Source organism: Penaeus monodon, chromosome 16 (genome assembly GCF_015228065.2).
Source record: "Penaeus monodon isolate SGIC_2016 chromosome 16, NSTDA_Pmon_1, whole genome shotgun sequence".
NCBI classification, from domain to species: Eukaryota; Metazoa; Arthropoda; class Malacostraca; order Decapoda; family Penaeidae; genus Penaeus; species Penaeus monodon.
This window is the reverse complement of record NC_051401.1, coordinates 5311457-5323956: the sequence shown is the minus strand read 5'-3', so window position 1 is coordinate 5323956 and position 12500 is coordinate 5311457. Positions and strand designations below refer to the sequence as shown.

The window sequence follows — 12500 nt, the reverse complement described above, 5'->3', positions numbered from 1 at the left end:
CTTCCGCCATTCGCGCGGTTATAAATCCGCCACTATCAACTCCATCCGACCCGACGTGCCTTACCTTCGTTACGTGATGATTTCGACGAGAAAAAGCCAAATTCCTGCGACTCTTTTAGCGGGAACAAATGTTCACCCGACGCCACTGAGGACATCCATGACGTCACGACCTCGTGTCCGAATGCGTCGAGGTGTTCGTGAAGGGACGTGTCCGAACGCCGTGTTCATCCAAACCACCAACCTCTAACCAAACACCACTACATAAGCATTACCCAAGAACGCATGAAAACCCCCGCCGTTCTCTCAACAGAGATCCCATAAAATTGTCCCACTGCACGGTAAATAAGCGATGCCGAAGCCAGCGCAAACGAAGGATCCCGTGTGGGTGCGGTTATCCCGGCTGCGAGCGAAGGCGTTTTATCCAAGCTTTGCATTTTATCTTCGTGTATTTTTATCCCATTCGAAGGGTTTATTTGGGATTGGAGGGGAGGGGATTTCTGGCATGATATTTTTCTAATGACAGACCCTAGTCTTGTAGGTTTCAAGTGTGTTCTGTAAGCTGCGAGAACGAGAGAGAAAATTATTGGTCCAAAACAATGCGCAATAGAGATCAAAGTTGCCACTCATATAGACGAGAGAGAGAGAGAGAGAGAGAGAGAGAGAGAGAGGAGAGAGAGAGAGAGAGAGAGAGAGAGAGAGAGAGAGAGAGAGAGAGAGAGAGACTTTATACAAATTATATATATATATATATAATATATATATATATATAAGATATATATGCAAATATATATATATATATATATATATATATATGTATGTGTATATATACACATACGTGTATGTATATGTATATATATACATACGTTTATGTATATGTATATATATACATACGTCTATGTATGTATATATATATATATATATATATATATATATATATATATATATATATATATATATATACATACATCACGTGTTTTTTTTCCATTCGACAATAACATTGTTTATACTAAGGAAGAGGAAATGTGTGAAATCCTTAATGAGAAATTCCAGTCATTGTTTGTTCAGGACCCATACTTTGAAATGGCAAGTAACCGTACAAACGCAAATCAGAATATCGAAAATATCACACTCGAAAAGAATTAAATAAAATACCTACTGAAAGGGTTAGACGAGACTAAAGCAAAAGGACCAGATGAGATATCTATCTGGATTCTGAGATGTGCCGACGAATTATGTACTCCGTTACTGTTAATATTCCAAAATTCAGTGAGACGGAAAACTACCGAAAGATTGGTAATTGACAATGTTACAGCTTTGTACAAGAACGGCGACAAACAAAACCCTCTAAACTATGGACCGGTTTCGTTAACTAGTGTAGTATGCAAGCTGTTAGAGAGGATAATTAGGAAGCAGTGGGTTGAAGTACTTGATGAACACGATATGATATCAAATAAAAAATTTGGTTTTAGGGAAGGAAGGTCGTGTAGCAAATCTCTATTTCTATGATAGAGTTCCTGAAATATTACAAGAAAGAGACGGCTGCCTGGATTGTGTATACCTAGACTTTAAATAGGCATTTGATAAGGTGTCTCATAAAACACTATTATGGAAATTAGAACACGTAGGTGGAGTGAAAGGCAAACTCTGCGAATGGATGGAAGACTTTCTTCTTGAAAGATAGATGACAACCTTAATTAGAGGGAAGAACTCAACATGGAGACAAGTAACTAGCGGAGTACCTCAAGGATCGGTCTTGGCGCCGATTATGTTTACTGTTTTCATAAATTATTTAGGGTCAAACATAAGCTCAGGTAGTTATTTTAATCCTCAAAAGAGGAAAATAGACGATGTCTCATGCCAATGCCTCCAAAGTGACATCAAGAACTTATTCATTTGGAGTTGTACATGTGAAATGGACCCTAAGCCCAAATGATCATATAAATGACAAGGTTCATAAAATGCTAGGGCTGATTGCCAACATGAAGAGGCCATTCGTGTATGTGGACGAAGGCATGGTAAAGAAAGTTATTACAGCCATCATAAGACCTAGTCTTGAGTATGGTGCAGTGGAATGGAGTCCACACTTAATAAATGATATAGATAAACTAGAAAGAGTTCAAAGAGCAGCCACAAGATGGGCACCTACCCTAAGAGATATGAGCTACGAAGAAGGACTACAGAAAACAGGTCTTACTACTTTGGAAGAAAGAAGAAAAAGAGGGGACATGATAATGCTGTTTAACTATATTACAGGAAGAATGAAGTTAGACAAAGATGACTATAATTTTGAACACAAGAAGGACGAGAGGACACAGCAAAAAGTTGAAAGTAAAAAGAGGCGAGAAAGATGTCAAGAAGTTCAATTTCCCAAACAGAACTATTGAAACATGGAACGATCTTCCAAATAACGCTGTGTGTGCCAAAAATGTGCATCAATTTAAAAAGTTCTATGATATTTTAAATATAGTAGACGGGACCATCTGAGCTTAGCTCTTCTCCCGTATTGAAACAACTAGGTAAGAATAGAACACACACACACATACATACACACACATACATACATACATACATACATGCATATATATATATATATATATATATATATATATATATATATATATATATATATATATATATATATATATATAGACACACACACACACACACACACACACACACACACACACACACACACACACACACACACACACACACACACACACACACACACACACACACACACACATGATGTCTGTATGTATATACATATGGAGGAGCGAACAAGGGAGAAAGGAAAAACAAATAAAGGAGAATGAGCGTGGGAGTATTAATGGCAAACTGCGAGAGACAAAAGAGGGAAAAAGTTTTGTTTATCACTATCTATTTTGTCACTGATTATCTTTATCAACAGTAATTTTGTTAATTCCATTGGGCTATATGCGTCATCATTTGCAACATGGATATAGATGGATGATGTAATAAGCTTCGCTGTTTTGATAATAAATGCGGATTGTCATAGATTACAAGGCAGTTACGCGTATACTTGGATCTATAAAAGGAATTGTGACGCCGAACTGCAGATTACAGCAGGATATCTTAACACTGTATTTCGATTTTACATCTGTGTTTTGATGGATGAGGAGGGTGTCTAGACAAAAGATGAGGCTGTGATGAAATTCGTGTATTTTACATGTGCTGTAAAATAATTGCGCCCTAAGCTGGTGATGATCAATTTAGTGTTTCTCTCTCTCTCTCTCTCTCTCTCTCTCTCTCTCTCTCTCTCTCTCTCTCTCTCTCTCTCTCTCTCTCTCTCTCTCTCTCTCTCTCTCTCTGTTGTCACTTCGTGGGAATATCCAACAAATTTAGTTGACAAATCTATGTGGGAGGTGCTATGTGAGAACATGTATTAATCATCTACATTTGTATGAATTTTAATGTGAGCTTTCTGTTAATGGTAGGATTTTTGTTCCGTCCTGTTCTATCTTGAAACTCATTTATAAGATGGAAAGGACTGTGAAAAATATAAACAGTGTTCTAGTATGAGAAAGAAAAACCCACAATACAAAACTATATTTATTGAAAATGAGACTTCAGTTTCGAAATCCACCTGGATTCCACCCGGAGATGGAATCCAGGTGGATTTCGAAACTGTAGTCTCATTTTCATTAAATCTAATTTTTGCATTGTGGGGTTTTCTTCCATAATATCAGCACGGAAGAGTGTTCGACCATTCATTATTGTTCATCGTTCCACCTAGGTCTGGTTTGGTAAATTATAGATAGTGAGAGAAGGAAAGGTATTATATTACCAAAGGTGTCGCGACATATGGGAGTCAGATTCTAGATTTAGTGGTTAAAAAATTACACTAAGAGTTATTAAGTGAAGAAGAAGAATCTGAATTCTGACTTTGGTATATTTACAGTACTTTGTTAAAGTCTGAACTGATGTCTTTTAAGGATAAATAAATAATTTTCCAAAGTTGTTTGTGCGTCTCTGTCTACTTGGGTATCAGTCTGTCTGTGGCTATCTGTCTGTGTGGATATCTGTCTGTCTGTGACTATCTGTCTGTGTTACTATCTGCCTATCTGTATGTGAACTATCTGTCTGTCTGTCTGTGACTATCTGTCTGTGTGGCTATCTGTCTGTCTGTGACTATCTGTCTCCCTGTCCATCTGTGACTATCTGTCTGTCTGACATAAACCTGTAAGTTTGTATATTTCATCTCAAAGCGTCCACTATTTTTTATTTTTTTTTTATTTTTTATCCGCCAGGAAGGTGTGGTAATGATAATGGTCAAACAATATTAGTGATGATAATGATAAAGATGACGGTATCGATAACAATATAACGAATGACAAAGCTTGTGACAACTGTAATATAGTGGTAAGGATATTGTCAATAATTATAATAATTATCGCAAATAAATATACGATTAAGCACTGCTAGGTTATTACTAATAATACTCTTTTATCGCATCCCTCATGGGGGTAAAAAACTAAATTTAATTACCAATGTTATGTCAATTAAAATACAAATTTGTAGGTTACAATATTACAATAGTATTCTTTAGGTACTGTAAAGAATATATGAAATTATCTAGATTTTACTGTTTACTTTATGACACATCATTATCTCTCATCCCTTAGTGCCTGACCTTACATTCATAATGGTAATAATAATAATGGTGCTAATGATGATGATAATAATGAATGTGTTGATGGTGATAATAATGAATGTGTTGATGATGATAATAGTAATGACGATAATAATTGTGAAGATGATGACGATGGTGATGGTAATAATAATGATAATAATGATGATAATTACAATTACGGTGATAATAGAAAATGATAATGATAATGATGATATGATACTATAGTAATAACAATTATAATGATAATAGTGATAATAATGAAGATTGTTAATGGTGATGCTGATGATAATGATAATAATAATATAATAATAATAATATTATTATTATTATAGTAATAGTAATAATAAAAATGATAATAATAATGATGATGATAAGAACAATACTATTACGACTACAACAACTACTACTACGAATAATAATAACAATAATAATAACAGCAACAATAATAATAATAATATTAAATATTAACAGTAATAAATTGTAATGATAGTACTAATAATGATAATAATAAACTGATAATGATAATGATGGTGATGATAATGATGAATATAATAATAATAATAATAACAATAATAATGATAATGATGATACAAACAAGGATAGTGATGATAATAATAATAACAATAATGCAATAATGATGATGATGATGATGATGATAATAATAATAATAAATAATAATAACAATAATAATAATAATAATAATAATAATGATATAAGTGGTAATAGTAATAGTGGTAATAATAATAACAATAATGATAGCAAGCAAACCATCAGCGATATTAAGCAATATTAATATTTACCATCAGAGGAACTATATCACTGACAAAGTATCATATAGACTATATATCAAGAAAATAAAATAAGCCCTGACACCTCCTCGTTCGTGGAAGTTTGTTTACAGAATCCGGCATCCAGCTGAGATAGGAGGCGGGTCGGGGGTTGTCATCGTGAACGGACACTTTTCTTCGCTTCGTAATCTATTTTTGTGTTTGAAAATTGAAATTACTGTTATCAAGACAGAATGGCAGCGGTGACAGGTATGATGCAGTAATTTTTTGAGTGTGTGACAATGAGATTTTGACTGTAAACAGGGTGTGGTGTGTTATAAGTTGATGAAATCTTGGACATATTTTATTTGTGGCAGTTTGGTCATATTCTCGATAATAAAGTATTTTACCCTTTGCTGACGGGTACGTACGTACATGCCATGGCATGGCTGGACTACCTGCCGGGGGCATGTACGTACATGTCATGGTGTATGTATGGACATGCCATGAGTTTTTTTTTTTTTTTTTGTTACAATCATGGCAAAATATTATGGAAAAAATTTCTGCCACTGAAAATGTGATTAAGTCGTTTTTAACACTTTCTCATTTTTACTTAAAAAAAAAAAAAAAAAAAAAAAAAAAAAAAAAAAAAAAAAAACTACTACTACTACAATTTCAACTCCATGATACCACACACTGCTTATTTTATTCAGACTACAGAGCAAACAATGTTCAACTATGGAGTTTATATAACAACAAAAATATCTTTCAGTCTTGATTTATCAGGAAATATGGCAAATAGAGACTTTAGAAAATAATGATAACTGAAAATACAACATATGCTCATAGTATTACGAAGAAACGGCAAGGGATGCTGGTATTTGGCATGAGCGGTCACGCATGCTAGGGTGACAATATAAGCCCCTGCCAGCAGGGCCCGGGCCACTATGAATAGTACCCGTCGGGAAAGGGTTAATATATGGCGGAGGGAATATAGCAGATCAGCAAATCAATGAAATAGTGGTTACTGATTGGTTCTGGTCAAACCTTTGGAACAGTTGACCCAAAAAACTAAAGATAACCTTTTCGTTAATTTTACGCAATACCTTGCATAACTGATCGCGATGGTTTTGGTATCGATGGATTCCTCTCACCTTCTAGTACTCATACATATAGGAATTATGCCGCTAAATTTCCCCAAACCCCCTCATTCTTGACCCCAATTTCAGGGGATGGTATGGAAGGTACCAGTGAAACTGCAACCCCTACCCTGGAAAACAAAGAATCCTGCACATATTCACAGCAGGATAGAGCGTTGGACTTACAATTGGACAGACAATTACATAGGGCGCTCCTGGATATCAGTTGTATGCTCTACCCTGCTGTGGATATGTGGAGGATTCTTTGTCTCCCATTACAATTTACAGGGATGGGGGGCGGCAGTCTCCCAGGAGGCAGATTTTGATTCTGTGTATATTTTTCATATTTTACTCTGCAATTTCCATGGTACCTTTCATGTTCTTCCCTGCTATCAGGGCTAATATTGTCGCTAATGGGGGGGTTCCACTGCATAATTTGATATACTTGGATTGTAGAGTGAGAGAATATATGGATACCAGAGTTGTTGTGATTGGTTATGTGTTGGTATTCTGAAAAATTACGATCTTTTCCATGCAAAATTAAAAGCATGAAGGAACAGGTCATGTATTAATATCACACCAGAATTTTGTTATACACAAAGAGGACTTTGCTATAGTGCACTGTTATTCTTTGTAAACCAAACTACAAAGCTTGATATGTGTGGCAAGATCATGTCTAGATAATAATATTTGTATCTGTGTCTATGTCTATTTATATTACATATATTGTATATATTATCATCCTACAGGCAAAATCATTAATTCATAATTCAGAATTATTCATGTTGTCCACACTATAGAATACATAAGAAGGAATTAAAATGTGCATCTTTCAAACCTTTGTACCCAGGTGGTAATGCAGGCTATATGATACTCAGCCCCCTTCTCAGAAAAGGATAGTGTTCATCAGTCTACTTCCCCAGACACTCCTCGGTGGAAAAGGCTGGTGGGATCAGCCTAGCAGTGCACTCCCGTCAGAACTGACCTGAGTAATTGACTAATCAGTGCAAAAAGTATCCTATTACTTCTTAAAAATAATTCAAGTTTTCATTAATTAAATCTTGAATTTCCAGGGCCAGTGCTACAAGGAGTTGGCAAAACAATCCTAGTTTTATCAGGGAAAGGTGGAGTTGGAAAGAGCACAGCAACAGTTCAGATAGCAGCCACACTTCGGGCAAAAGGGTATAGAGTTGGTATATTGGATGTTGACCTCTGTGGCCCTTCAATACCACGAATGGTTGGGGTCGAAGGGAAGGACGTCCTAACAACTCCAGAAGGGTAAATGCAGCTTAAAATTCTTTAATGTATGGCATTTCTTTTCTTATAACTCTGCTTCTTTCTGTATCATTTTCTTCATTATTCTGATTGTTACTTTTCTGTGCAATGTAACAAACTAGGATGCAGTGTTTGCTGGTTTTTCACTATTTTTCTAATTTTCAGCCATTGGGTTCCAGTCTATGCTGATGAAGAAAAAAGATTAAGCGTTATATCCATTGCATTTTTCCTAGACTCAAAAACTGATGCTGTCATTTGGAGAGGTCCAAAGAAAAATGGTGAGATTATATATATTTTATTGTCTATAAATAAAATCATATACTTTGAAAATAATGGCACTGAAATGTGTCTATTATTTGATATAGTTCACAGACTCTAAGTTGTTTTGGTAAGTTTTTCAGCATTTTAATATATTTTACTCCATTTGAATGACAGCAATGATCAAGCAGCTGTTAACAAGTGTAGCTTGGGATGTAGACTACCTTATAGTGGACACTCCTCCAGGCACTTCAGATGAGCATATATCTGTTATGGAAAACATCAAGTAAGTTTCTTTTATTTTTATTTTTTGATAATTACTCTAATTCATGAGAAATGTTTTTGGTTATATCATGTTATGCATAGAAAAAGAAATATGAAACTATATGAATTTATTTCTATTGCTTAATTTGTTTTACAAAATGTGGTATTCATATTGAATTTTAAGCACTTGTTAAGTTGATATAACAGTTAGGCTGTAAATGTTGTATTTATATTTCATATATATTTATATATTAATTAGTGCAACAGAGGCAAAAGACAGATTTTTTTAACAGCATTTATTTTTCAGGTCAGCTCCTGTTATGGGTGCTGTTCTCGTTACAACACCTCAGATGGTGGCTGTGGATGATGTTAACAGAGAATTGACATTCTGCAAGCGAACAGGCATAAATGTACTTGGTATCATTGAGAATATGTCTGGATTTGTGTGTCCCAGTTGTTCAGTAAGTAGCATTTTATAAGTTTTTTGCTCTAGCCGTACATTTTTTTCCCTGAATAGTCATTGTGCTTTGCACTTTTATGCATTTATTTCTCTCATATTTTGTTGTGAAACAGACTTTTGCTTTCTTTTATTTTATTCCTTCAATAATAATTGCAAAATAATGAATATAGTAAAATGCACAATATTGATTTTGCACATACATAATAGTTATCCTTAATGAAAATACATTCACACAGGAATGCAGCAACATCCTTGCAACGGGAGGAGGAGAACAACTTGCAGCCAAAGCCAAAGTGTCCTTTTTAGGTCGAGTGCCAATTGACCCAAATCTTGTCAGATGTACAGAGGAAGGAAAAAACTTCTTAGATATGTTTACCAGTTCTCCAGTAAGCGAGGTTTACCGCAACATAATTTACCAACTCGTAGGAGAGAACCAAGAGGAAATGGAAGTGGAAAATTAAGTGGGTTCTATATTATTCTTTAGATTTAGCTCTTTATTCCACCAAATAATTTTGTTTATTTGTATAAAATGGAGGTTAAATGTAACAGAATTTGATAATAAAATAAGGTAAATTGTTACGTGTAAAATATTTATAACCTATGGGAAGTGGAAAGCCCCAATAGCAAATGGTTTTACTGAAGTTATGAAAGGCTGACTTTTTGCCACAATACTTTATCATAATGCTCCATACTCCCTTAACAACCTTTGCCTTCTGCTATGCCCCATCAGCTCCCCATCTCTACCCTTTTCACTACCATACTACCCTCTAGTATTGTTCAACTGGTAACTTTACCCAAATCATCAACTCATTCCTAACCCTTTTCCCTACTCTACCTTTACCAAAGCACTATATGATCTTTGATGTCATATAGCACTTCCTTACCTTGCCCCCAAGCCTCATGTTATCACCTTATTTTGAATACGCAGCTAATGACCTTAGATGTTGACGTGGCAGAAAAATTTTCAGTAAAATAAATTGAATTTGCCATAAGCGTAAGTTTTCCATAAGTACACTTATACATGAAAATTAACCTCTTATAATCAGGCATGCCTATAGCAGACATAGAAAATCTACTTGTCATGATGGATAGGCTATAGGCATCATGACTCACTTTGGCTAGGTGAGTGGGAAGGGCCAACGTACACAGTGAACCCCGTCAGAAGGGCTAGACAGGTGCCAGAAGTCACTGGAATGAGTGTCACACAAAAAATTCTGGCACGGTCAGTGAAGGGTTAAGTGCAGACAGAATATAGCTATTAAAGTGACTATCACAATTATAATGTAATATATGGAATCTACTTACATATTTGTCTAGCAGATAATTATTATTTAATTGATGATCAAGAAACAAACTAAACTTCAAACTATAGATGATGGTTTCTAAAATTTGCATCATGTGAAACAGTCCTATTTCGTTCTCTCTCTTTATTAAGTTCGTTCCAAAATCCAAACTTGTACAGAATGGCAAACTTTTGGCTGGACTACATGACAAAAAAAGAAAGGAAAGGGGAAAAAAAAAAGAAAAAAGAAAAAAAAGAAAGGAAAGGAAAAAAAAAAAAAAAAAAAAAGAAAAAAAGAAAGAAAGAAAAAAAAAAAAAAAAAAAAAAAAAAAAAAATCTAATGTTTATTTAAATAATTTCTGCAATTTGTTTCAAGAAACAGCTGAAGATAGCATGCAAAATAATAATAATAATAATAATAATAATAATAATAATAATAATGATTGATGATGATGATGATGATGATGATGATGATGATGATGATGATGATGATGATGATGATGATGATGATGATGATGATGATGATGATAATGATGATGATGATGATGATGATGATGATGATGATGATATAATGATGATGATGATGATGATAAAAAATTATATTATATATTTTTCATATATCTATAATATATCTATATATAAATTATCTATTATTATTATATATATATATATATATATATATATATATATATATATATATATATATATATATATATTACACATTTGTCTGAGATATGTTTGTAAGGCATTTAACAAACATAAAAGAAGACCAATAGGGGTAAAAAAAAAGAAAAAGAAGAAGACAGTATACTAAAACACGTACTTTAAAAATAATATCTAAGTGTTAGTAATATGCTTAAGCTTTAGGTTGCCATCTTCTCCATTTTCTTCACACTAAAAATTGAAATACTGATCAAAGTATAACATCCTTAACCCAGTTAGTGCAGGCGGCAAGACTACAATACCATGGCCACTATAATAAAAGCTTATCTATTGTCTTTACTCATAGATGGCTCTACATGCGCTTAGTCACCAAGGAGTCTGTTATTAGTCTTACCTATCTCACCTGTTTACCCGTATCCTTGATTTTTTGAAAACTAATTTCTATCGTTTTATTGTCTTTGATGTTATCAATATTTTAATAAGAATTTAATGATCATAATATCAATAAGAATGATAACATGTCAATATTCATAGCATTAGAAAGAAAAATACGTTTTTTTGCAAATTCAAGGAATGAGGAAATCAGGCGCGGTCACTAAGGCCAACTGATACTCTTGGTGACTGAGAACACGTGGAACCATTTGTACATAACAAAACACACAAATATCTAAAGGGGGCAGTACATAAACCTGCAGACATTGGGTTAAGGTAAGAATATTAATTATTGTCCTGATAACAGAAAGCAATACTGATTTACTAAAAGAAATCATAGTCACCACATAAATCAGATCTGTACAACAGAACCAACTTCTACAATAGGACCTCAATGATGGACAGAAAGTCAATGAGTATCTCTTTATGTTATTTTATAAAAGGCAGTAACATTGCAACTATCATATAGATGTTAAAAAATATACAGTGTCAAAACAGCTTTTATTTATATATTCTATGCAAATATTGCACAAGTATAACTATGTAACTAAAATTTCTTAATGTTGAGAATTTAACATAAAAATTCTGCAATTCTACAATTAAAATACCCAAATAGATATAATTCAATATGAATTTGGTCACTCTCTAATGAAGACATGCAAATTAATTATGAAAAGTGACAAGCATAGCCTCTTCATAATACGTCTTTTAATTTTCTTGCCCCCCAATATAACAGAATCATACATACTTGTAACTATCTGAAACATACATCTTTAAAGCCCTTGATGGAATGATCAACTTGGTACCACATAACAGTCTGTTCTTCTGATGGAGACTTGTCATTCCAGGCATCAGAAATGTTAAAGTTACTCATACAGGAAGCTAGCAGTCTACTTGGTGAAGCAGTGGATGTAGAATGAACACTTGTGATGTGGGAAGATACTGTGGGAGTTTCTATTATGGGTTCTGGTCCTTTTAGAATATTCCTTGGTGTCACTAGTCCTAGTGGTTCAGGTCTGCTACAAACTGACATGGAGTCATCCATATCTACACTATCACTGAAGTTGTGAACTGGAGGGAAACTTTTACTTGGAACCCTTTTTCTCAACAGAAACTGGTGTGACTCCCAAGTCTTGCGAATGGCTGTGGTTAGCCATATCATTTGAGAAAGAATAACGCTTAGATACGTTGTTGATGCTGAAAACCAGAGATCTTTTGCTTGAATTTTTTCTATTAGATTTGAAAGCACACTGAGAGACCAGCTTTCCTATACTTGGTGTCAGCTCCATGGGAGATCCTAGAGGAG

General features: G+C 34.2%; 3 protein-coding genes across 4 annotated transcripts in view; 1 reads left to right on the top strand and 2 right to left on the bottom strand.

Annotated features, from left to right (window-relative positions):
* Positions 1-206, bottom strand: part of LOC119582460 — an 11693-nt gene extending 11487 nt beyond the window's left edge. The window contains exon 1 of one of the 2 annotated variants that reach the window (XM_037930701.1): positions 65-206. The gene's annotated coding sequence lies outside the window, so the exon portion shown is untranslated. The remainder of the gene's footprint in view (positions 1-64) is intronic. The other variant, XM_037930703.1, reaches the window with a different exon arrangement.
* A 5331-nt stretch (positions 207-5537) lies between these two features.
* LOC119582459 (cytosolic Fe-S cluster assembly factor NUBP2 homolog) lies at positions 5538-9396 on the top strand. Its single transcript, XM_037930700.1, has 6 exons — positions 5538-5691; positions 7634-7838; positions 8001-8113; positions 8271-8379; positions 8665-8818; positions 9054-9396. The coding sequence occupies exons 1-6, from the start codon at positions 5676-5678 to the stop codon at positions 9276-9278; spliced, it is 822 nt and encodes a 273-aa protein (XP_037786628.1). The 5' UTR covers positions 5538-5675; the 3' UTR covers positions 9279-9396.
* A 2287-nt stretch (positions 9397-11683) lies between these two features.
* The window catches only part of LOC119582923, a 4248-nt gene continuing 3431 nt past the window's right edge, over positions 11684-12500 (bottom strand). The window contains exon 4 of the mRNA XM_037931435.1: positions 11684-12500. This exon is cut by the window's right edge and continues 221 nt beyond it. Within this exon, the coding sequence (XP_037787363.1) occupies positions 12280-12500 (221 nt within the window). The 3' untranslated portion in view covers positions 11684-12279.

Excerpts from the sequence above, each read along its gene's own strand:
- LOC119582459 (XM_037930700.1), top strand. Across the intron at positions 7,839-8,000 it reads GTCCTAACAACTCCAGAAGG|CCATTGGGTTCCAGTCTATG; the intron begins GTAAATGCAGCT and ends TCTAATTTTCAG. Across the intron at positions 8,819-9,053 it reads TTGTGTGTCCCAGTTGTTCA|GAATGCAGCAACATCCTTGC; the intron begins GTAAGTAGCATT and ends ACATTCACACAG.